Here is a 27,204-nt window from a genome sequence, read left to right on the forward strand (position 1 = left end):
GCCACACTCCCAGGACACAAGTATTTGCATGATGCTGCAGGGCTGGGCAGAACCCCAGATTAAAACTGCATCCTACAAGGTTTTTCTGTCTTTCCTATCCTATGCAGGAATTGAAAGACAGCTTGAGCAGTGCCACCTCCCCCCGAAAGCCTCTGCCTTTCTGGTAATGGTTTCTTGCATTTGTGAACTCACTCTCACCACACAATGCAAGGCAGCACCATGGCTGTGTCCCCAGCTGAAGAGAGCCATCACCACCCCCCTTCAGCCACTCAAGTTTTTAAAGGCTCTCTGCCCTGTTCATGCTACTTGAGGAAACTTTTCTTTCAAAGCCATTTTGGGACTTTCTCCTCCTCACATCACTCATTTAAAAAAAAAGCCTTTTCTGACCTGACAATGCAGGCTGCTGAAAGTCTTTCGAGATATCTGCTCTGTGAGTCTGCAGAAATTCAGAGTGAGCTCTCACAACCTGCCTTAGTGGAATCTAAACTAGGAAACTTCCTCTTCTCCTTTATTTCCCTACCTTTTCATCAAGATCTCCTGCAAGAAATGAGTACAGATAGCCAGACCTAAAATGACCTGCTTCACACTTACTCAGTTTGAACAGGTAACAACAATGGAAGGAAAAACTTGCATTAACAGAAAGATATCCTCCACTAGCATACACATGGAACATGAGATTGCCTTCCCCACCCCCGCCCCAGAAGGAAAGGGAATTAGCAGCAGAAGCTACTTTTGCTAGGATTACATTACAGACAGCTTGAAGAATGTTGTCTTTTGGACTGTGATCCTTTCTTCCTGTACATTTATTTCTATAGGTAGTACATTAAAATGTCTTAAAGAAAATCCCACACCATTGAAGAGCAGTCTGAAGCACACAAATAAAAAGTAATGGGTATAGCTATAGGGACCTTAACCACTTGTCTCTGCTTTCCTCTATTTATGACAAAAATAGAGTAGAATTAACCAGGCTGGAAGAGACCTATCACCCAACACCATCTAATCAACTAAACCATGGCACCAAGTGCCTCATCCAGGCTCTTCTTAGCAGAAGTATAACCTAAGGCAGGGCAACATTGATGCAGCATTGCTAGAATTGCTATCATTTGCACATTTCTGCTTTCCCAAGGCAGAAAGAGATCTTAGAAGAAACCACTGGCCCTGATCTTCAATACTGGCAGATGAGCAGGCCAGTTAAAGGGAATGGCAGACAGCACTGTTGTGATGGAGGAGACAATTATGAAGAGAGCTTGAAAAAGTACTCATCATGACTGTAACTGACAGATTGCTGCTGTTATTTCAGGTATAGAAACAGACCTTGCTTCAAGTATCACAGGTGAGAGGAATGCAGCTAGCTGAGCTCTCCGTTGCTGTTTTGTGTAGTGAATCAAAGAACTCCACTTGCATCATCTACTTGTCAGTGACTGGGCACAGGCCCAGGATGTGTGAGTTGTTCCACAAAGAGTGCAGCTAAGTCTAATTTTTCTGAGTTTATGTTCCCTATACCTTCCTCTCCCCACTACAATACCATCAGCATTCTTTCTGCTTCCCACATACCACCAGTTGCAAACCAGCTTCTACATCCTCTGCAGCTGACGACACAATGCTGCCAGACAACCCAATCTCCCTTCTGCCAATTCCTTTGGTCAGATAGAGCAACAACTGGGGGTCTAGGGAAGGAGAGATGGAAAAGAGGACATGAACAAGTCTATCTGCTAAGGACGAATTGCCAACCTGCAAGTTATCAGGCAGGTTCTCAGCTGATTCCCAGCCCAAGGTATGGGTATTTTGAGGGTCCAGACCAGTTCCTCTCGTAATTTTGCCTTAGATTCAGTGACAGTGCTCTCAGTCACTATGCTGACCTGTGAGCAGTCTGACATCTCTATACAGTGCTTTGACTGGAAAATATTCACATCATTCTACCTGCCACAGTATCTCCTCAACACTACGCATCAACAGCAGTGTGTTTTCTTCCTTACACCAACTAAACACATTTGATAGGATGCAATGACTTTGCTCATGACTAGTTAAACCCCAGCTTAGTTGTGCATCTATATTTGAAGGAAAATCTTGGCAATATAAGGAGTGTGTTGTGCACTTTATACCACAGTGACACCAACTTGAGTAATGTCAACCCCTGGATGTATTTTCTAGTCCAATTATGCTACAGGGGCACATCTGAGCATGATGCATAATGTACAGGAGATACACACATAAATCCCATTATTGTTAATGGAAACTATAGGCATTGCATCTCCCATAGAGTCTAAAACCACCTGTGCCCCACAGAATCGTTTTAAAGCACTCATTCCACACAGTATGAACCTGTTTTCTAACCACTCCTCCTTTGCCTGCTCTGTTATAAAGGAACAGGAGGCAGCTGACAAAGAACAAGCCTTACGGCTCCAGTCCCTTTGAGTTTCCAGCCTTTGCTTTTGAATAACTGAAAATGTAAAGCAGTCTGTATCATTCAAATAACCTAATTTTCCAATCCACCTTCATTAACATTGCTGGCTGAAGCCAATTACGAATGCCTTAAGGCTTACAGCCTCATAAGCATAGTGTGACAGGTCAGATTTTATTGTTTGCTCCATCCATCATTACTGACATAGTAATTCAAAGTACACAAGGCAGAGTCTTCTCACTGCCGCTGCTTTCTCACCACACACCTGCTGTAATTTTAATATAGGAGCTTATTTATGAAGTATATCATCCTCTGTCATTCAGTGCTGCCTTCTTCCACACATGTCAAAAGAAAAAGCCCCAAGTCAGGTTTTACTCCTACCAGCACATAGTGTTCTGTCCTTTGGGGTAATGCAGCCAAGCAAATAATTGCTGCTGCTGTGTTTCATCAACAAACACAATGTGATAATGAGAATTAAAAACAATTAAATAAAATCCAGCTACTGAATAACCATAAACAAGCACCACCCACCCCAACAACAAAGCCCCAGAACCTTCTGAGGTGGTCCAAAGAACTCACCAAGATGTTCACATGGCTGACAAATCTACAGCTTCCAGCTAAGGACGGGCAAATATCTTCATTTTCCAAGACACAAATGAGATGCAGCCTTGTTTAATTCAGAAAGATCTCAGCACACATTTAAAAACAGCCCACCACACTCCCTAAAAACAAGGTTGTTTTTCTGAGTTTTTGGAATGCTGAGCAGCCAAGAGTGGAGTGTTACATATTCAGACTTCTAATGATGGCTGGTAGTTACCTAGGTGCCTAAATAAAAACCTTGCTTTTGACACTGGAGAGGATTGGAAGTGTAAAGAGAATAGAATGGATTTATCCCCCCCCCCACCCCCCCCCCCCCCATGTTTTTCCATCTCTCCAAAACAACCCCTAAGTGGCCCAATCAGCAAGGCAGGGGGAGCAAACATTTCCTGCCATGAGCTGCTCTTCAGCATTGCTCTGTGCTGTTTAAAGAAAGTCAGGCCCCTGGTACTTAAACCCCAAAACATCAACAAAGACCCAACCACCCCAAGCATCTCACCAAAATCAGAATGAAACACAGCTCCAGATGAAAATTACTTTAGCATGCTGCTAATTGCCATACCCCCCCCCCCCCAAAATATTCATTGCTGTGTGCCAATACCATTGCAAACAATATTTCCCTCCCCTTCCTAGTTCTTTTGGAGGTAGTCTGGTAACAACTGCCACCTAAACACAAGGAGCTACATAATCATATGGCATGTGTAATCATAAAGTTCTGGAGTCTTTTAGTGGGTAAAGATTAAATTAATACATCCAATTTGAGGAGGATACATTTAAGGGAATTCTATCAGTTGAATTCTAGTCAATTTAAATGAATGTATCATAGAATCATGTCATAGAATGGCTTGGGTTGGAAGGAACCCTAAAGATCATTCAGATCCAACCCTCTTGCTATAACTCTCAGTAGCCCAAGTTGCTCAAGGTCTCATCCAGCCTGGCCTTGAACACCTCCAGGGAGGGGTTATGCACAACCTCCTTGGGCAACTTGTTCCAGTGACTCACCACCCTCACTAGAATGAATTTCTTCCTAATCTCCAGTCTAAATCTCCCCTCTTCCAGCGTCAATCCATTCCCTCTCATACTATCTCTAGAAGCCCTTGTGAAAAAACTCCCTTCCCAAGCACATGAGTGCACTAAGTGCATTTCCCTCCAACCCCCTATCCTCCAAGAATTCACTGAATGGTAAACCCAACAATACAGAACTCCCACCACAGTGTGCTACTTCTGTTTAACTTAGAGTTTAGTATCTCATGGGAGCACTGCTGAAACTCAGCTTCTATCTGGGACTGTGGACATGCAGGATTTAGTGGCTCTCAGCTGCTTTACAGAGCCACAAGTGTATGATCAGAGCCAACTGGGAAAACTGGACTGTAAAGAATTAAAGGGAGCTGAATGCAAGAAACAAGCTTAGACTGTCTGAAGCTCCATCATCCCCTGTCACTTGTTGATGGTGCCTTGGTTGGAAAGCTGAAGGTTGTTTCATTCTGCAGTTTTCTCATTGCCTTTCCCAGCATGGTACTTGTACATCACTACTACAGCTACATAGCAAGAAGGGTTGGTTTGGTTGTTTGGATTTTTACTGTTTGAAAGGGAGTTCAGAGCAGTATTTTCTCTGAAGTTAGCAAAATAATATGATGAAGTGAATGACCACTGCAGTAACATGCCTAAGAGATATTTTTATAGCTATTGTCCCCAGATTCTGTGAGCTTAAACTTGATAATTAAAATAGTCAACTCTGACAAGCCTTAGCCATGGTAAAAGAATAGATTCAGGAATTAAAGATAATAAGGATTTAGAGCCTGAGAAAGCATGCTAATCACAGAGAAACCAGTGTGTGCAAAGCCAAACTCTTCTGGACTGAGCAATGTTAGAATGTGAAGAAACACTAAAAATATCCTTTCCCTGCTAGGCAAGGTTACAGAAATGAGATAAACATTGCCATACCCCAATTAGACCAACCTCTTTCACCCAGAGTGGTTCAAAGTTGTAGGTACCACTGGGATAAATTTTGCCTTTTGCTCACTGGCCCCAGAAGAAATTTAAGTGTAGTGATGTTAAGTAATCTCTCTTAAAAGGAATTCTACCAGGGAAGGGAAAAAACCCACCAACAACAGATGATGATGAATCTAACTCCATCCCCAGAACATCTCCAATATTTCTGTCCTGCCTTTACACAGACTACAAGAGGTGACCAGCCACCAGCATACCCAAAGCAAGCCCCTTCTCTTTCAAGCACTGGTCTCTGGCTTTAACAAAGTTTTAAGTTGCTGGATTCCCCAAAAAACAATCAGTATTCTCTCTATAGAAAGATTCCTCATGGGAATCCTATGAAAGGATTATTCCCATCACACACAGGATTAAAGAGATCTTTGTTTTGTTTTCCAATCTGTGTTTGCAGATCTGTGTTAACAAAGACTCCTCCAAAGACTAAAAGAAATAGCAAGAAGCCATCTCTGAAAGAACATCACGTCTTGGGCCACAGCAATGTCTCATTAATTCATAGCCTCTCAAGCCTGGCAATATGATAAAGCAGCCCTTAACCTGTAAAAAACTGCCCAGAGCTCTTCCTTCTTTCCTCTGTCTGTTGATCCACTCACAGAAGCCTCTGAGCTGCTCTCACAATTCATACCATGCCAGGTGAAATACCTTGCAGACATGTATATATTCATGGGGTTTAGCTAGGAAGCTGTCACAGAAGCAGCCACACCACAGATCAGTGGCTCTGCAGGGCTACTTTTACTAGTTGGGATATAAAATTGGTAGAGGATTGTTTGGGATCTTGAATTTACTATGTGACACCACTGAAAAGCAAAAGCTTCTTCACTTCATCAAAAATCCAAGTGGGATTTGAAAGGGAGCTCAGGAACTTGCAGAACTGGATTGTTACTTAAGAAGAGTTCAGAATCTCCAGTTCCCTTGAGTTTAGCAAAGGTTACCCCAGGGAAGGCACAGACCTCTCTGCTGCTGGTTGCTCACTGGGGCCAAAACACCCCTACAGGACAGTGCCAAAAACCCCAAAAGCCACAGGAGGCAAAGCATTCTTTGTGCACATTAATTGACCAAAAGATGAATGTCAATCTTGGAGCACATCTGAAAACACCCCTTAGACACTACTGCCTCACGACACTGCCACGGATCAGGAGGTACTCCAGAGATCTACCTTATTCGTGGTGCTCTGCTCATTCCTTGAGACCATGCAGAGAAAAACACCACATAAACAACAGAATGGCATTAGGATAAACACCTCTTCATCAAATAACACAGCTCACCTCATGCTCCAAGCCAAACAAACCGTGCAGCTGCAGCAGGCAGCGTGCAGAGCTCTGTGCCCTCTGCCTCCCGAGAGGTAAAGTTTATTGTGTAATCAAATCCTAAATAATAAGAGCTTCAAACAGCTTTTGGATTATAGGACTCCAGTCTCACTAGCCCAGATTACAGGCTGCAGGAGTATCTACCCTGTTGATCATACAGTGGCCAGATGTGCCCAAGTCAAATGAGCAATCTACAGAAGGTACCTTGGCGTTAGGCAGACAGAGAGACCTCTGGAGTTTTCCCTCTTGTGAGAATTGAAACAAAACAAACAAAACCCAACCAAAAACCTAAACAACAACAAAAATATCAGGCACACAGATCATGCCAGGTTTGTTGCTGCATTTAGGAAATTCTTGCAACAAAATTAACCAAATAATGAAATCTGAAAAGTCTACTACTGGAATAAGGAAGTACCAACAAAGCTGTACAATGTTTCTGCTCCCTCTCTCTATGAACATCACTAAGGACAGTCACATTGATGAAATCTATTGATTTCCACAGAGGCATTTGAATAATTTGATACTTTTCATCATGAACTCTTGAGTAGCTCTTCCAGCATTTCACAATAGGAGAGCACCAGATCTTCCCATACTGAGAAGAACACAAACTGCCTATCAGCAGCACAACAGCCAGTGGAAGATATGGTAACACACCAGATCTACAGCACACAGGCTCAAGCCACAGTAAACTGTGGCAAGCCTAGATGCTGAACTCAAAGTATTAAGCTCATTGATTAAAAATAAGAATCACAGAGTCACCAAGGTTGGAAGAGACCTCAAAGATCAACAAGTCCAACCCATCAACCACAGACCTCATGACTATACTATGGCACCAAGTGCCACATCCAATTCCCTCTTGAATACCTCCAGGGATGGTGACTCCACCACCTCCCTGGGCAGCACATTCCAATGACAAATGGCTCTCTCAGTGAAGAGCTTTCTCTTCACCTCTAGCCTAAACTTCCCCTGGTGCAGCTTGAGACTGTGTCCTCTTATTCTGGTGCTGGTTGCTTGAGAGAAGAGACCAACTCCCTCCTGGCTACAACCACCCTTCAGATAGTTGTAGGCAGCAATAAGGTCTCCCCTTATTACAATATAAGGGGAAAGAGGAGGAGCAGGGGAAAGAGTAATTTCTTCCTGCACCTCCAAGCACCAATCTCTGAATTTGTTCAGAGAGCACATGCAGAAGAACTTCTCCAGGAATTTTTTAACCATGTCCTACTCTTCCCATCTTTCCTTCCCAGTTCCTTAATTTTCCCTTACAAAACCAACCCAAAGTTAAAAGAAGAGACTTTCATCTCACTTTTCACTTAACTAAGGGCAGGACAGGCCTTCACACTTGCAAAACCTCTGCTGAGTGTCTTGCTTTGCATGAGGAAAGGCTGAGTCACCCCTTTGACAAACCAGGCACAGGAGAAGCTGTGTAAAACCACAGCTGGGAAGCAGCACACCACACCTACAGGGCACAAAACCAAACCGTGTTGCACCAAATACTTAATGGACACATTAACAAACACTTGTTAATTGTTCCTCTGAATACAGACAACTCCTAATTAAGTGCAGCAGCCCTCACACTCCACACTTTTAACTCAGAGTATCTTCTTATTCCGATTGCTCTTTCCCCCCCCCTCCCATTTCAAGGCTATTGAAAAGTTCTCTCTTGCATCCCCCTTAATATCAAATTTGTTGCCTGACGTCGTGACACCAGGAGGTGATTTTCTCCATTTTCAAACAAAAAGATACATGATCATGGACTTAATTAGTTTGCCATGATTTAATTAAAAATTGGAGAACAACAGTGTACCTAATTACAGCATAATTATAGCAATGTACCTTTCCATCTTTGAAGGGCCCATTAGTCATCGAGGTGGTATGCTTTGCAATTTAAGATCATCCTTATTTTCATTTTCTAATTAGTTAAGTGCAGTCATCGCCATGTTCAGGTAATTGCTTTATTAACTAGCTTAATTAAACTTCCTGTAAAACCCACAGCCACAGAGTTATTTTTCTTAATGTGTTGCTGACAAAAACATTAACTAATTATGGAGTGCTCTTTATAGGGCTTACCTCATAAGCTGAATTCATCAGGACTTAAAAACAACTTTGCAAACTGCAACACGTCCTGGATGTGCTTTCTGTTGTCTGAGTGTTATTGTTGGACCCAGAAAAGAGCAATTTCTCTATTTATAAAGTTTTATGATATGGGAGAGTGTGTGCATTTGAAAACCTTTGCTTTTCAGGCAATGACTCTGAAATCTGTGACAAAGCTAAACCCATAGAATTCAGAAGTTAACAGGAGAAGGGTGACAGCTTTTGAAGTCTCCAGAAATAAAATGATGACATTAAAAAGCAAACAAGCCAAACCTAAAGGAAGAACTGCTGGAAAGAGGGCACAAGGGCTGAGTAGATACAGGTCACATCTGTGTTCAAATGTTGCCCTGCACAGGCAGTGAATGAGTTTGTCATTTGGAAAACAAAACAAGAACAAAAATCCCACTGCACACCACAGCCAAACATCTTCATCCCTTCAACTTTAGTACTTCCATGATCCAAACCAAGATCAGAGAAGTTCTGAAGAGACTTCAGAAAACAGAATCAGAAAAGTATAAGGGTGGTGAGATTTTTTTCCCAAGCATTTTGACTCTCACATGAAACCAAATCAAGGTAAGATCCATCAAAGTACTCAATATCTTTGCAGCAGTTCAGATACATTTCCAAGTCCTTGCAGCACATGATCTGGGCATGGTCTTCTCACCCTTTTGCTGTTTGTGTTGGAAATCAACAACTTGGAGTATTTTCCAATGAAAGATGAGAAAGAGAAGACTCCTTTGACTAGCCTTCAATAAATTAGTTGAGGCTAAAAGCTTTCATGTGTGTGGAAAATCCTGAGCCTTGATCTTAACTGACCAGTAAGCTTGGAGTTTACTTTTCAATGAGCATTTGGGTTAGATCATTCGCCTCAATTTTATCAATGAATTCTTGCCTCTAGGTCTACAATGTCTGTCTTCATTAATAAAATGTCACTAATTAAAAAGACCCCAAACAAATAACATTGGTTTTGAGGAAGAGCCATTCAGTTGGAAAACCACAGGACAGTGCCACAGTGACCTTCTGAGGAGGCTTGGCCTTGCTGTTAACCCAACACAGTAACCTGAGTGAGGAGCTAGGATTTTGTTTCACTCATTTTTTTACCCACAGAACCAGTTACTGAGCACCTCTAGAGACATCCAGACACACCCCCAGACTGCAGTACTGGTCCTCAAGAATATACCACATAGCCCATCTTCCTGCAGGGCCAATAACATTTCCTCTGCTGCTCTCAATTGGCTGCCTTCAGAGAATCCTAGTCCTTTAGAACTGGAGTGGATGGGCACAGTCAGTTCCCACAATTACCAGCACTATAATTAAAACCAGCAAAATCTTTTCTTTCAAAATGCAATCTCTTCAGGAAGCACCAGAACAAAGAGCCTAACAGTCTGAGGATCATCAAACACTGCACAGCAGCAAGATGATAATGCCTCTGCTGTTTTGCCATATAGCTTTTATGAATGGAAGATTTTGTTATCCAGTCACAAATGACTAAGACATCATTTAAAAGAACAACAACTGAAAATGCATTTTATGTTACTTTCCTTAAAGGTTTGTTTTTTTAGAGAACAAATCTAAATCCTCCACATTCCTCAGGCTCTGCTGAGCATCAATCCAGACGAAGCTCTGCAGTCTTAATTTTGCTTTAAGGTCTGAAACTAAACTTTGAATGGGTTGAAACTGAAAATGCCAAGCAATGATGTAGTGAATACTCAGGACCTGTTTAAAAAGAAATGTCAACCCAGGACAAAACTGAAGTGGAAAAGGAATCTGCTCCCTTCTTAAAGAGCGGTACTTTGATGAAGAGGAGCATTAGCTCCTTTATTAGCTTGCCTTATCTAAAGATACAGATGCTTCCCTCCACTTTTGCATAAGAAACTAAGAATTACTTTAATTCAGCCCTTCATCCCTCAGCCTACCCACCTGTCAAGTTACAAATCCTTAAAAGAAAGAAAAGTACAGAGGAGGAAAGGAAAGAGCAAATAAGGAACAGAACAAATTGGTCCTGCTGAACCACACCAATCATCGCTGCTTCTGGTCATCACTGACTTAGGGACTCAGTATGCGAGCGGTTTACCAGTCTGCAGTGGCTGCATTCTCAATGGATTCAGCTAAATCCCAGTTCTATCTTTGGCCTGCACACTGCTGTGCTGCAGTGAATGTCACAACTTTATGCTGAGCTGAAAAAAAGAAAAACACTTTGTTTTGAAACCACTGACTTCAAATTTCATTAGATCTTGCATTGTGAAGTACCACATCCCCTTTCCAGCATCAGTGAGGATTTCATATACAATCATGCTCAACTGCCCCAGTTAACTCTGTGCTTCCTTGCAGATTCCACACCTCTGACAGCCCTTCTCTGAGAATTTCCTAGTCCTACCATGTCAGCTTTGAGATGAAGTGATGGTAACTGAGAGCAATAAGTTGTCCAGGGTTTTACAGAGCAACAGTGTTTGGTCTCATTTCCCTTTTTAACATTTTATTTGCATTTTTTTGCCTGGCAGTGATCATTATAACACTGAGAAATTGCCAGGCTTATTCTGAGATCAAGAGGCTAACCAAGAGCCTGGTGTGTGCATCTGGTTATTTTCTCTCAATGCAAGTTACTGTGTGTTTATTGGCATCCAAGCTTCATCTGCATTTTATCAGCCAGTCCTACTTCTGTCCTATCTTTTCCTTTTCATTTTTACCTCAGCTAACAGTTCAAAGAGCAGGAAGCACAATCCCTGGTACTGACAGGACTGAATGACAGCCCCCAGTCATAGGGACACACTTTGATGCTGCTCTGCCAGCCCAGGAGCTCCAAGCCCAATCCCTGTCTCTTGCCTGAGCCCCCACTGCGCTGGCAGAAGACGACAAAAACCAAACTGAGCCAGGATGGATCAAAATGCTGCAGTGCACACATATGCTGTCTGCCTGTGTGACTAGATGGACAACACACCATTTCAGAAGACATTTTTTCCCTTAGGAGTTATTTTCCCCTCCCTGAAACGCAGCAGCTACTCTCCATCTATTGTTTACAAGCTTAACACGAACCCTTTTGTTTTCCCAGCACGTCATTACACCTTCACCAGGCAGCAGAGGCAGAGCTAGACCTGAACACCTACATACAAATGCAAAGCAGCATGGGATTTACCCACACTCTTATGTCCACCATTATGCATTTTCAGTCAGCTGTAGACCATGCCACTGGTGCTGTGCCAGGAATACTACCTGCCAACAGCACTGCAGGTGGAAAAATTACCAAAGAAAAGGTTTGCTTTTTAGTAACTTGATGTCATCCTCCTTTCTTGCCCTTTTCTGGTGAAAACCAATGGTGAATTAGAGGGAAGCAGTTGTATTCTGGTCATAAAAGCTGCCACAAAGTCATGATCCTTACTGACCATAAAAGTGTTATTTATTAAGATGTTAAAAAGTAGCATTTCGTTTTAATGCTCTGCCCAAAACATTTTCAGCTCTTTCACCAAAATTTGCCTTTTGAAAACAAGGACATAAATCAGTCAGTCAATGAAGCAAAGCTTTCAGAAGGAACTGCAGAGATAATGATGTTCTAGAGGTTACTGCAATGACGTAGTCACACATGCACAGCGTACTGCACGCAGCAAAGAACAGTAGTTCTGCAAAAACCATCTCCTTGGTATTGTGTAAAGGTTAAGCAGACACACATCCTCTCACTAGGAGTGATGCTGCAGAGAGATTATCAATCAGCATGACATTGGAGGAACCTTCAATCAAAAAAAAAAAGGTTTAGAAAAAGCAGCTACAAATCTCCAACGTGACTCCAAAAGCACTCAACCCCTGCCTTCTCCAGAGAGGGGGACAGAACAGGGGCAAAACCCATGGCTAAGAAGTTGCTGCACTTGAGGCCAACAAGGTGTTGCAACTTTCAATTGCTAGGACAAGCTCAAGTGATAAACACAAAGAAAGGTGAGATAAACCTGCTTTAGAAGAAGTCTTTTAAAAGAAGTCTCCCTTAAACAAACAAACCAACCCACCCACCCCACAAACCACTCAAGCAGTGGCATGTCAGCAACAGGAATTGTTTGGTGTCTTTATTGTAGAGATCAGGCTTGAATCCGTCTCAACACTTTGGAGGATTTACAGCAGAATATCTGATGAAAACCATTTGGGTGGTACAGTAAGGAATACAGAAGGTCCAAGAGAGCCTGAGCTAGCAGAAGCAGGTAAGCTGCACAGAAATGAGTTCGGTAGGGTGACAGAATAGGCAATGAAAGCTGCTTACTCTCTCAAGAGCTCAGACAGGAAAAGATGTTTGCAAAATAAGCCGAATTTTACTCTAAATACCAATGCTAAAATTACTGCATCACACACTCCTAGAGAGTATTCAAGAGCATCTTTAACAGGCAGCTTGGAGCTCATCTTCTGCATAAGAAAGTTTCTGCTGATTTGCTCCTTTGGCCATGCAAATCCTTCAGCCAGAACAGAAGCCACAGCAGCACTGTAAAATTTGGGTTCATTAAGGGGCCAAGAATTGAAGCTGCTAAGCCAAGAATATGATGTGGCTGCAATATCATCATCACTGTTAGGTCACAGCAGAGAGATTTTTCCCCTGGATTTTTGGATTGTAAAGGGTGACCTTACTGGCTGTCAGACTTTGCCTTGCATGCAGGAAGAGAAGAAATCTTCAGAGCCAGTCCCTAAACAGGACTTCCAGTGTCTGAGTTGCTGTTTATGGAACATGTATCCCAGGAGTGGGAAGCTTTATTTGGCGGGAGATGTGGACTGCTGAATGGATGCAAAGTCAATTTCTTTTATGGAGTCAAGCCCTAAGGTGATGATACTCTCAATACCACAGTGAGTCAATTTATCCCCTCTGGGTTCTGGGAATGTTTTTTATGGCACCATATATGCTGCATCTGGCACACAAGCCTGTTCCAACTGTGGTTTAAATGACTTTTAATGTGCTACCCATGCACCCTGGATTAAAAAGAAAACATATCTGTCACAGAACAATACTGCTGCCAAGCTGGTTTAGCATTTGGAGAGCAGATCTTAAACGAACCATCCACAAATCCTCATCTGCACAAGAAAGTCTCATCAAATGATTTTTTCCCCCTGTTGCATCATCAATATTGAAAGTGTTCTCCTTCATTAGCAAGAACAAGCTATTCAGAGAAACATGAATCACGAAAGTCATGAGATTCTGATTAGTCATTCCCATTTGCTGTTTGTCAAGTATGTAAAAATCTCCATTTATCAGCATTTTTTACACAAAAAAAAGCCTTCTGAAGCTGAAGCAAGCTGTCATTTACCACTGCCTGTTAATGGAAGCTGTTTCATCTCTGTGCTCCAGCACTGACAGGATTTCAGGTCCCCAGCTGAACTTACCTTGCTGGTGTAAGTATGTCCATCAGACCCACAGACAGCACTGGCATGTGCCATGGGGCAAGGCTTGCATTTCACTATGCTGGCTGGTCCAGTCCAGTGCTTCTGAGCCAAGGTTCCTTTCTTTTGTCGAATGCTGTAAAAGAAGAGACAGATTTGTGGTTTGTTTTTTTTAACTAACATGCTTGTATCAAAGAGAACACTGAAAACTTCTCAGAATAATGCCAGGCTGGATGTTCAACAGAGCATTAATCTAAATAAACACATCAAATACAGCTCCCCACAATGCTTCTACACACACGGCACATTACAGCTGGCAATTGAAAAAGTCATAAACTGGCAAGCAGGCCTAGATTTACAATACTTGGCAGCTTCATTTTGATTTAGACCCACAAATGACTTCACTTAAGAACACAGCATTTTCTTGAACTAGTGTTTCTGGTGGGGGAGGAGAATCACAAAATTATTGAGGCTGGAACAGACCTCTGAGATCTTCAAGCCCAGTAACGTTACATCACCTTGTGTTTAGAGACATTTGCACCATTTTCAGCCTTCCCAGAGCTGCCAAGTTACTGTTAAGATAATGACAATTTAAACACAAAAAAATCCTTTGCAGAGCACTGCCACTTCTAGTATGCTTATAAAAATGTACAGAAATCACCAAAGAGCTTTGGCATGGGACATGCAGTAGCCCTCTCCACACGCCAGCTACTGAACAGCTGCTCTCCAATCAATCACAGCCCCCCCCCAGGAACGCTATAAACTCACAGAGACCATCTTCAAAGGCCTTTCTACCATGGGAGTGCCTGCAGTTGTCCTCAAGTCATGGACTACTCAATTACTGCATTAAAAATGTCTATGAAAAGACATCTGCTCCAAAAACCCTTCCTGCAAAGCACGTGCAATTGGATCTGATTAATAGCTCATTTTCCTGTTGTAATGAACTACTTGACTGATACGACATTAAGTAATTATCACCAGCCTACTGTTGGAAGCTGATTAAAAGTTTGCCTTCTCAACCACCAGTCAGTGCAGTAATGCAGATTCATTTTGGCCACGTGCTCTTGTCTTTCACTTGAAAGCCTTTACGAGGCGAGGCATCGCATCGGCTCCGCCGCACACTGTTAAGAAAAATAACTGCCATCTGGTCTCAGAGCACAGGCACACAAAAAAAAAGGGAGAATAAAATCAAAGTAAAAATGATCTGCTCTAAGAGTTCAGCCAGGAATGCATTTCTGTGTGCTGCTGAGTGATTTTATCACAGTTTTAGAAAAACATATACAGATATTCTTTAAAGCAATTCCGCTCCCGCTTGCAATTTGCTACACGATGCTGGCTGTGACGGAACCACACAGTCAGCTGCTGGAAGAGTGTAAAGATTCTTTCACCTCAGTTCCAGCTTGCATCAAGCCTGACCTCTGGCAGTGATGAGCAGTACTATTAAGCAGGTTGGGTATGCAGGAGGAATCCAATCATGATGATATAAACTATGAAAACAGGAGTCTAGTATTTAAGACTAAATTCCCTTTTGTTTTGAAGCAGCTTCCTCCCTTTCAGATGCATTCTGCCTTGCAGTGCCCACAGTGCCACATCCCAAATGCTGCACACGGGTGGCTGCTAGGCTCTCAGCCCCCAAACACAACACACTGCTCATTTTTGCTGGGGCTGTTCAAACCATTCACTGAAGTTTTTCAAAGTAACTGACTTCTGCAGCCCTCTTGCCTCTGACACTGCTTTGCTACTCCAGTGTAATGATTATCTTATTTTCTCCAACTGTTTCAATTACAGGAGTTTCTTTTGTCTTTCCAGCTTGACAAGAAAATGTCCTCATTCCCTTTACTTACAGCCCTGCACTTTGAGAAATGCACAAACTCAGAGTACAGAAGTGATGTTGGGGTTTGGTGCTGCAGATAGTGATGGAGACAGATGCAAAAGGTGGTGTGCTTTTCCTTTGGAGGCTGGCTACAAAGATGCTGAGGGGAATAGAACACCTCTCTTATGAGGCAAGGCTGAGAGAATTGGGTCTTTTCAGGCTGGAAACAAAAGACTGAGGTGGGGGATCTCATAAATGCTCATACATACTTCAAGGGTGAGTGTCAGGAGGATGGGACCAAGCTTTTTCTTTTCCCCGTGGTGCCCAGTGACAGGGCAAGAGGTAATGGACACCAATGTAGAAAGGTTGTGAGGAGGAACTTTAATTAAATGTTGGTGGAGCACTGGACTGGGCTGCCCAGAGAGGTGGCAAAGTCTCCATCTCTGGAGATATTCAAAACCTGCCTGGATGTGGTCCTGTGTGACCTTCTTTAAGTAAACCTGCCTTGGAAGCAGGGGGTTGACTTTTGCTCCACAGATCTCCTCCAATCCCTACCAGTCTGTGCTTCTGTGACTGTAGGAGGATGGATCATGGCATAAAGCAGAATTTACCTTGTCACAGACTGATTGCCACAATTGCAAAAGGCAGACCCCTGTCAACAGGTGACATCATTAACAAGATTTAGGGTTAGTTGTAGAAAGCCAGCTAAGAAATGCTAAAGCTGAAGTGCACTGATGATTTTGTGCCACAGTCAGATCCATTAGCCACAAAACACACAGGATGGAGGTGAGTGAACTAGCAAGCCCCTCATCACAATGAGGTGTAGACTGTAGCTCTTAGCTAGAATGATACCTAACACATCACAGGAGCCTGAGCCTCTGCGTGGCAGCTACAACACACATGGCACAGCACCTGTGGACCAAGCCACATTCAGACATTTTGCACCATAACCTTAAAAGTCCCTGGTTACTTGTTCCCCTGCACAGCCTTACATTTGTCCTCCTCTTCCTGTCTTTAATGCTACCTTGGTCCCTTCAAAAGCCAGGTTCTATTACAAGATTTTTCTGGAGTAATTTTTTTTCACTCCCTCATCCTCACTTCAATTACTTCAGTATTATTATTTGTCTGTCTCAAGTCATTTCAGCAGCAGCTCATCAAGCCTGCTGGCCCTTTCCATCTCTTTACTGAGGGCAACAGAACATGCACAGCCTTAGGTCTAAGACCTGTTCTCACTACAGCCACCTGGAAGCCATCAGCAGTGTGTGTGAAGGCAGAACCTCCCCTTCAGCTATCAACTGAAGTGCTTTCACCTGAGCCCCGTCTGCAGCCTTGTGCTTACAGATGCTGAAGGAAAGAGTCTCTTCTCCCCTCCTTCGCCCACCCCCAGTCATCATCAGGAAATTTATTCTAAGACAGTGATATTTAATATCAAGAATTCAGTGGAGTACATCTCAAAGCATTTTCTTCTTTGTAAAAGTTTGCAATCTTCGCAGCAACAAGGCAGGGGATTGCTGCAAGAAATCTGCAGCCATCCTGACTCCTGCCTGTGTGCTGGGGCTGGCAGCACGGTCCAGCAGTCATTTTGGTTGCAAACCCCCTAATTTAATCTGTTCTTTCCAAGCTACAGCTTTGTCAGCAACAACAGTGCAAAACATTGCTGTATTTGAAGCAAGTCAAAACGAATTTTTTTGCCAGCTTGGCTAAGTAAGCAACAGCTGAAAGTTTTAACTGGACAGCCAGATTCCAGACCTCTGCCAAAATCATGGCCAAGCATCTATTTCCCAGAGAGAACACCTACCCTGCAAAAGTAAACGTGCACTTTTATAGAGTGATCTTTTGAGAGGCTGGATATGACTTTTGGAAGCTTTTCAATCCTAAAACCCCTAACAACACATCAAACATCCAAACAAGCAAATTAAAACCTAGACCAGAACACAGGCTGCCACAAGCAGTCAGCCAGCAAATCCCTTCTCAATGGAAGTGCACACTCACAGGCTCTGGGAACATGTTTTGCTATGCTAATCATCTTGTTTTAGAATAAATATGTCAGCAGCAAGCCAGGCCAGAGAAAATTAGGCTTTTTTTCTTTCCCCCTGACAACTTAACCAACTTGAATCCTGCTTTAAGACTCAGAGTTGAAAGGAGCTACTGTAAATCATTTAGAAAACAACAACTGTGCAGAAAGGACAAACCAGAGGCTCCCCACTAGGGTAAGAGTCTGCCACGTTTGTAAGGACAAGAGGACCAAGAAGCAAATAAACATGAAAGTCTTGAGCAAGTACTAAGTCTTACAGGCAAACTCTGCCTGCTTCTGCCTTTGCCTGGTGAACTGATGCACCAAAAGGCACAAGATTTAAGGAGCAGTTAAGCTTTACAGAATTCAACCCCTGAACATTTCAATGCATAAAGAAATTGAGTGGTTTAAAAACATCCACACATCACCACAGGGAGGACATACACTGACCCAACTTCATTACTCACTACACAGAGAGAAGACTTACCACACACTGTGAAAATACAGGGAGACCACAGCTACTTCACTTCCACAGGAACAAGGAGAAGGCAGCAGGGATTGCAGAAGCCATACGTGGCAGCCCTGGCCAGCCACACCATCACAAATGCCACAAAGCTTTGGCTGTGAGAAAAGGAGCTGAGAAGCAGCTCTAAAAGCTGCCTCCACTCAAGATTTTAAAGCTTTCAGGTGTGCTCTGCTTACCCAGAAGCCCCAGTGATTGCTGACAGATTCAGCTGCTAGATGAGTCCCAGCTGGCAGCCCCGGGGATGCTCATCACTGAAACTCTTCCCACCTGGCTGGTGAGTTGGGCTTGCTCCAGACTGGGAGCACCAGCTCTTGGAACCGAGACAGCCTGCTAAGGGGGTTTGAACTCTGCCTTCGATTCAGCAAAACATCTCACACCGAGTCACATTTTGTTTCCAAAACAATCAACAGCCTAACTTCCTGACCAGCTCTCTGAGTGGACAGCACAGGCTGTGCTCTTCAGAGATCTCTACATCTTTGCTTCCCTCCCTCGTGAAGCAGGAGAGTATATATGGAAATAAATTCAGGAAAGCCAGAGGCCAAAACAAAGTAATTTGCACAGCAATGCTTTGTTTATTTACATTTCCAATCTGTTTTATTTACATTTAATTATAATTTTTACCCAGGTCGTGGAACTATGAATAATTTCATTTTTATTTACCTTGAAATACTCTTGGGAAGGAAATGAAATTTCAAAACTATTTTGAAGCTCTGTGTTTAAAAGCCAACAGTTTATCCTCTAGGGTAAAACTCAGAAGGCCTCACCAAAGAGGATCACAGCCACAGTACAGAAAGTGGAAGTGGATATGAAAAGGATAAGCTTGGTTTCAATCAATTCCTGCTTCCAAACTACTGCACAAAGTTAATTTTCTTGCCATTTACTAAACAAATTAATAGACTTTAATGGAATTTATATCTTGGGAAGTCTTAGTCTTTGCTCTGCAGCCGGTTGCCCTCATTGGTAGTCTCTAGGTGAAGCTGTGGTGAATAGAGTGCAATACATTCAGGTGGTCTATAAAAGCATGCAATTAAAAGGAGACCTTGTAAATTTGATATCAGATGTGCAAACCAAGACTGTCAGTGTTCAATGCTGAGACAACAGCTCATAAAAATGTGGGCATTTATATTTTAATAAGCTGTATAATATTGATACCTAAGATAATGACTGTTACTGAGGGGAAAAAAAGAGTAAAGATGATTCGACTGAAAATGGCAAATGAGCCAAACTTGTTGTTTGTTTATTTCAATTAATATTTCCCCTATCCCTGACAGCTAGGAATGGCTAAAATACCAACAGACTTCAGAGGCAAGATCAGTTCTGTGCTTTTATGTGGCTCTATTTGATCGTCCGAGTGCAAATTCAATTGAAGCTGCAAATGAGCTTTAGGATTAGCACAGATATAAAATGCTCTGGAACTCAGATTTCAGCCGGAAGAAACTTTACAACATAATGAGTGTGTTACCCTTCTTCAAGAGCAGCTACTCCCAACTGCACATTGAGTAAATTAGCAGATTAATCAGTGATGATTTTAGTGCAATTACGAATCAGGCTCCTTTGAACACAAGTTGGCAGGGTGTTATTTAGGAAGTTCTGCCAAAGTTTTGGGAAGGAAGCAGACAGCGAGTAGAAATTCCTCCTTAAGACTTCAGAAGCTATTTAGCAATTTTATGGGACAAGCAACTTCTTTACCCTGAGGAGTTTGTGTTAGATGGATTTTCAAAGGTCTGCTGCAAATAACAGCAGAAAGTTTCTCAGAAAAAAAAGACCCCAACAAACAAGTTACACAATTTCTTCTAACAGAAAGTGTCAGGTAAACAAAACAGGGAGATTGGTACTGTCTGCTCTTGTTCCGGCAGTCAGCCTTGCAGTGATGTTACACAAGTACAGAATTGGGTTCGGTGCATGTTGTGAATCACTTGCAACTCACCTCTCTGTTTCACAGCTGCTTGCTTCAGGCCCTATCTGAATAGCACTGGGCTGCTCAGGAATGTTACAGTATCACAGTATTGCTGAGGTTGGAAAGGACCTCGAGGATCATTGAGTCCAACCTATCAACACAGACCCCATGACTAGACCATGGCACCAAGTGCCACCTCCAATCTCCCCTTGAACGCCTCCAGGGTCGATGACTCAACCACCTCCCTGGGCAGCCCGTTCCAATGACAAATGACTCGCTCAGTGAAGAACTTCCTCCTCACCTCGAGTCTAAACCTCCCCTGGCACAGCTTGAGACTGTGTCCCCTTGTTCTGGTGCTGGTTGCCTGGGAGAAGAGGCCAACCCCTTCCTGGCTACAACCACCCTTCAGGTAGTTGTAGAGGGCAATCAGGTCACCCCTGAGCCTCCTCTTCTCCTCTTCTTCTTATGTTGTGATACTCCAGACCTTAACTACAAAATACTAACTTGGCAAAACCAAGTTGTTTCATGGAGATGAGCTGGTGTCACTGAACTTTTACTGGCATGGCTATGGGCAGTCTAGATGGTGGTTTGCTATTTTATCTCAAGCTGCAAGTGACCTGGATGTCCTGAGGCCAGGGCATTGCAGATGTCGTAACACATGAAATGCTACAGGGCCAGAAACTTCTGTTCCTATTTCCTTTGCTCTAAAGCCAGAAGTCAGAAAGTTCTCATAGCTCTAGTCCTAGCTGGGCTGATTGCATGGTAGATCATCTCTTCCCAGTAGTCTCTTCTAAAGACCTCTTCCATGTAGCAAAAGTTCTCTCACCATCCTCAGGGTCTGTACGTTCCCTGACAGAGCAAAACTTAAATGGCTTCCTAAAGCTAGAGTCTAAAACATACTGCCTGTACCTTCTGCAAAGTGTGTTCCAGTCTCACTGAAGGAAGCTTATCACAGTACAGATAAACCTAGCAGTGCCTGGCTGTTTCTATCTTTCCCTTGCATAAGCTGCTTCTCTTGTTCTTGAAGAAAAGAATGACAGGGCTGAAACCTGCCAGTATAAATGGCAATGCTGTCTTCCCTCTTTGTAGAAGTTTTTTTGGTGTGTTCTGTTTATTAGAGCAAAGATTTTGGCCTCATTTTACAACCTTTCATATATTCCACACGAGCTTTATCTACCTTGAGCACCACCAGTCAAGCTGTGTACAGAAAACAGCTTGCACATATTTCCCTAAGAAACCCCAGGATGCTAACTGAGCTTTGGAATGAGGCTCCTCATTTAATACCAACACTGTAAAATGAGAACAGGGATATGATTAGAGAAACTTCTCTACCTGGTATTTACACCTTCATATACAAAGAATAATCACATACAGAGCTGCCCTGCATTTCAGCAGCATCCCATGGCACTTATATACTACCACTTTCTTTGATTTCATTATCCAAAGAAACAGCCTCTACTATCTGATTGTCCTAAGGCTGTTGATTACTTTTTCTTGCTGCTCCCGACAGATCTGGCTTTTAAAAGTCATAGGAAATAAAAGGCCTCCACTCCCTGTGCTGTGGGAGATGTGCAAGGATTCTTAATGGGGCATGGTGGTGAGTGGGGACCTTCCTGTCAGAATGAAGCTTGCTCAGGACCTTCTCCCATAGCAAAGGGATACTCTGCTTGCTTGGTGTTCTTTCAAACAATGATGTCCATGAGAATATATTGGGAATTAAACCTGCCCATTGCTGGAGAGCACCAGCAGCCACAGGGCTATTCTCAGAAAGCAGACTGTATACAGAAGATAAAGATTAAGAGATAATAGGGAGGACTGAAAAGGAAACTCTCTGCACTTGAGGTGAAAGTGTATCTGGTGTCATCCCAATGAAAGGGAAGAGGGAGAGTCAAGGAAGGGTCAAGCCCCTACCTCTCACCAACAGAAAGCAGGCACTACAAGCTGCTGGCAAGACTGGCAAGAAGCACAAAGGAAAAGAACCAGACCAGGAAATCCACACAAACATACAGTCCTGCTGCTTTTAAAAGTCATTAAGCTCTCCTGAATAAACAACACAGCTTCTAAACTCTGCCTCTTCTCATGAATTTTCATAGGAGAATTATTTTTCCCTTTTCATCCTTATTTTTATACTAACATAAAAAGGGTTTTCAGACACTAAACTATGTAAAAATAAAATGAAGTGCTTGAATTTCAAGAGAGGAGGGGAGATAGCAGGAAGTCCATAATTAAAGCAGAAATCTTCTCTACCACTCCTCAGTTTATAGTAATCTTCAGCAGCCACTTCTGAACCCAGGATTTTGTGTGCTGTGTGAGATGCTGTAACTTGGCACAGAGAGCTTCAAGGTGAAGTGTGCAGCAAATGTAATACTTCTGTTGGCACTGCCTTTCTTTCCTTCCCTCTGTGACAGTCTGCTGGGTTTGCCCTGCTACCAGAAAAGAATACTTTTTTGTTTTTAAGAGGATGAAAGTACCTTCTCTCTGCCCAGAATCTGATTGTTTTGATATTAAAATGCTGTATTGATCAGGTCTGCCTCCTCCTTCTGGCAGAGCTTGCCAAGATCTCTGAGGCAGGTGAATGCTGATAGCATGAGAGATTAATCTGAGCACAGAGAAAGGTGCAAGTTGCTTAGTAAGACTAAAAATGACGGCAGATTGCTTGGCAGCAGTTAATAATATCAGAGAGTTCCAACGTGAGTGATGAATGTCCCAGAAGCTGTGGACACACATGCTTTAAAGCAGCCCTCGTTCTCAGCCAAATACAGAGCTCTGCCAGCTTTGACACCATCAAACCCCTCAGTGTCTCATGTCTCTACAGACACTCCTGTGCTTGGCAGGATGAAACTGTTGGGACAAACTATTGGGCTGAACGAGGTGGTGGATTCAGGCTGGAATCTTTAGCAGCTTGCTGTCCTTCAGTATGGTTTATAACCCAGCCTGATTTCTCATGGCATCGGCAGCAGCTGTCACACACAACACATTCCTTACTTCTGTACTCCCAGAAGCCCTACTGCCCAGAAAGTGTGAGCTTGGTTTTCATCTGAAGCAAGAAGGTTCAGAAAGGTTACTGGCACTTTGCAACTGCAGGGAAAGAAAAAACCAAGGGCCACCCCCTCTCCCCACACCATGCTTGCTTAGGCAGCTCAGCTGCATTCTGCTTCGTTATGTTGATTTTGCTTTTCCTAAGGCGAGGAACACGCAATCCTCACCAAAGAAATTGACATTGCTGGTGGGGATCAGAAAGTAAATGCATTTTAAAGAAGAGAGTAATAACTCCTGCCCTTAAGGCACTACACCAAATGTTTCTTTTTAAAAATGACTGCACAGTACTTCTGTGGTGTGAATACTTGCTACCACGGCACAAACAATCAGTTACAAGCTGTGCTAGCAAAATATTTGCCCCTTCTGACACATTTCATTATGAGAGAGGCTTATTAAATTCTCAAGAAGGCTACAGCAGATTAAGCTGTGGAGGATTTTTACAATTAGCATCCATTACCTAAGAATTCATCTATGATTTCTGAATAGCATTGGCTCATCAAACAACAGACAATTAAAAAAGGGAGGGGGGTGGAAATCATTCCCAAAGGCACATCCAGAAGGTAGTCAACATCCACTGTTTGAGGCTGGTTTGGAAAAATAATCAGACTGCAGTTTCCTGTGTCAGAATGAAATGAATGTTAGCAAAATGCATTCCAACCAAACCAGTTATAAATATTATAAGGAGCTGGGTAATTTTAAACTCCCATCCTTTTTAGCATCTAAATAGGCTAATGCTCCTGGTGCTTATTCAGCACTGCTGATTTACAGAGCTCTGTACTAGGAATGGCTAAACATTCTGCTGAATTTCTCAACATATTCAGTGCTGCCTGCCTGGTTATTTGATGCTAGAGATAGAGCTCATAACATCTACACCATTCCCAGCTTCTCAAATGAGGCCATCAGGAGCATTATCCATCTTGTATCAGGCTATGTCTTAATGAAAGGTGACCAGAGCTTCAGGAAGGTCCCAGACTGATAGAAGGAATTTACATAATCACATTAATTTATGATCCTAACTGAACACTCATGATCCAGTGCAGAGACAGCACATGGCAAAACACCTTCAGGTAAAATTTGAAGATGAATGCAATCGACATACTTCCACAAACTGCAGGAGAGACATCTCAGGAGTTACCTCCACTGAGTTACTAACATCTCACTTTGCTGTGACCTTGGATCAGGCAGCCTAGCAGCCATGCATCATGAACCATCCATGGGTTCCATATTCTTCAAACACATAGCTCCACGAGCAAACTTACCCACAGAGGCTGAAGGTGCCATCAAAATGAATTGCAGCCATGCTTTTACACTTTTCAAAGTTCCAGCATTTTACAGCAGTTTCCTCAAGTGCATATTTTACTGTGTGAAACAATGAGACTCTGCCAGTGTCACATTTAGATATACAGCACAACGTCACCTGGGACTTCTACAGGGTTTGGATTGAAATACTTTGATGCTAAGTTATTAGTCAGGAGAGCAGTTTAGTGCAGATAGTGTTGCTGGCTCAGTATTTGCTGCCTTACTTCCAATCACTCCATTCAACTTGAATTTCACTTCACTTCAATTTACCAGGCTGTGATCCACTATACATCTGTGTCCTCATCCCTCTGACTCTGTCTCCAATTGTCCTTTGTGAATTAGCTTATGAGAGACTAATGAAAAAGGGTCAATATTTCTCCATTTCTATCAGCTCTTTTGCACCAATCCTGAATGAACCACCACAATCCTAGGAGATGGTCACTCTTCACCTCAGGGCTGACCTTATTGCTCTCTACAACTACCTGAAGGGAGGTTGTAGACAGGCAGAGGTTGGTCTCTTCTCCCAGGCAGCCAGCACCAGAACAAGAGGACACAGTCTCAGGCTGCACCAGGGGAGGTTTAGGCTGGAGGTTAGGAGGAAGTTTTACACAGAGAGAGTGATTGCCCATTGGAATGGGCTGCCTGGGGAGGTGGTGGAGTCACCATCATTGGAGGTGTTCAGGAGGAGACTTGATGGGGTGCTTGGTGCCATGGGTTAGTTGTTTAGGTGGGTTGGATTGGTTGATGGGTTGGATGCGATGATCTTGAAGGTCTCTTCCAACCTGGTCTGGTCTGGTCCAGTCTAGTCTAGTCTAGTCTAGTCTATTCTTTCTCCTGTACCAACCTCAGTTCCTGGGAGCACCTAGAAACATAAGTTTCTCTTTCGACCCCCTTCTCTGCACTGTGCTTCTACTCAGTATTGATTCTTGTACCATAGTTTTATTCTTACTCTTTCTTTCTACCATTTCTCTCTTGCTCTGGTAGAAATCTAGAAACTGCACTATTTTGTGTGTTTGCTTTGTTTTCCCATTGCAAATTACTCTTCTTTTTCCCATAAAACCCTTTTCTTGCTTCAAAACCTACTGACAGTGGTCTACCTTCTGCCTGACTGGCATCTCTGACTCACCCCTCCAGCCCTATTTTCTCAAGATCTGGTCAGCTTAAGGAGAACTTAATAAACTTGTGATAAAAACTGCAGTGCCCTTTTGTGATCACTGCTGCATTTAACCATTTTGATTCCAGTCTTTCATCCTGATCACTCTGCTCCTCCCTCCTCACAGCTAATTTCCTTTCCGTTTCACTTTCCCCCTCCTACCTCTGTAACTTTCTCCTGCTTCATTCAAATTCAAAAATGAGGTCTCTTGGAGAAGCAGTTATTTCTTCACCTACTCTTTCACCATTCTTTCTTTCTCCACTAAGCACTATCACATTAAGTACTATATTCTCTCTAGATGGTCTCTCAATGTCATTGTGATGCTTTACCCATAATAGTCTAGTCTTGCCTTTCTACACTTGGCTCCTTGAAGTCTGAGAAAAGCTGTAGGTGTCCTCTGTGGTTTATCATTCCATCTCTTTGCACTATTATAATGATTTCTCCTCAGGAACATCTTGTCCTCATTAGAAGCTCCCTATGTCAAAACCAAGCACACAATATTTCTCCTCACATCAGCTTCTCCATTTTTCAGTCGCTGTTTCTCTATCACCACATTTATCATCTGGACTTACCATATCCTTCTTTTCCTAGATGCAAGCCATAGTACATTATCTTTCTGCTTTTCACTGGAATGAAGAGGAAAATATAACTAATGTAGCTATGTCTTATATTTTCTCTCTGAAATCTTTTCATCCTTTCACATTACCTGAACAATGCCTTTCACATTTTGCTTGTTTACAAGCTATTCTGCTATTTTCAGCCTGTATTCTGTTTTGGACACAAAATGTGCTCTTACCTCCAGTCCTATCACAGTTCAGGGTCAGTAGTGAATAATAGAAGGGAAGCAGGTGTTTGCAAAAGTAAAATAGAAAACATGAGTTTGTTTCTTCCCAGAGCTGGAAAGTAATTTACACTGCTGGAGACAACTTTCTGCAGGAACCCATTTCCTTATACATAAAGGAAGCCAAAGGCTGGTTAAACTTTTCTCTGAGGGTTGAGGTAGAGCGGTTGTAAGGCTGTTTTATGTATCAGTAACTGTGTTTTGGATTCACATTCTAATGCTCCTCATTTCTTGCTAACTTGTAGAATTTAGCAGAGAGCTCTGTAACGAGAGGGAGTCGTCACACCACTGAATATCAAGACCGTCTGAACTTCAGCTCTACAAATAATTGATTTCATTTGATTGTGATCCTAAGGTGTCTGTGATGGGGACCTTCTCTACTCAGCTGTGAAGAGGGCTGGGTTTCCACTTCAGCACTCAATGTACTGCAGGTGTGGTGCAAAGGCCTGGGTGAAACTCATTCTGAAATGAATAGCTCTCACTGGGCTTCATCAAAATGTGGAATATGAGTTTCTGAAAGGATGATGAACCTCAGTTACACAGGCAGCTGGTTCAAAACGAAGCAAAGATTTTCTGAACTAACAAAGAAACTAATTAAACAAACCTTCAGACTTCTGAGCTCTGTCTTTGTAAGCTAAATTATTGTTGCAAATGAATAATTTATACACAGATAAAACATAGGAGCTCAAGAAATTAACTATGGATGAGGTGCTAAGCAGGAATGACCGCAGTGTAATTCGATTTGGCAGTCCTGGGCTGCAGGTAAACTGGATTAGTTAGGACTAGAAAAATCTGCCAAAGGACTTGAGAGAGATTTAAAGCCAGGTGACTGAGCAGAATAATGGCACACAGCATTACAATGTACAGCAGTGAAGAATG

General features: G+C 42.7%; 1 protein-coding gene across 2 annotated transcripts in view; it reads right to left on the reverse strand.

Moving 5' to 3' along the window:
* Window positions 1–27,204, reverse strand: part of SPOCK1 (SPARC (osteonectin), cwcv and kazal like domains proteoglycan 1) — a 309,361-nt gene that overhangs the window by 90,093 nt on the left and 192,064 nt on the right. For both annotated transcript variants that reach the window (XM_068163062.1, XM_068163053.1), the window contains exon 5: window positions 13,747–13,879. In XM_068163062.1, the coding sequence (XP_068019163.1) occupies window positions 13,747–13,879 (133 nt within the window). The remainder of the gene's footprint in view (window positions 1–13,746; window positions 13,880–27,204) is intronic.

The sequence above is a fragment of the Melanerpes formicivorus genome, unplaced genomic scaffold (genome assembly GCF_026170545.1).
Source record: "Melanerpes formicivorus ecotype bairdi unplaced genomic scaffold, bMelFor1.0.p_v2 SCAF_2, whole genome shotgun sequence".
Classification (NCBI taxonomy): domain Eukaryota; kingdom Metazoa; phylum Chordata; class Aves; order Piciformes; family Picidae; genus Melanerpes; species Melanerpes formicivorus.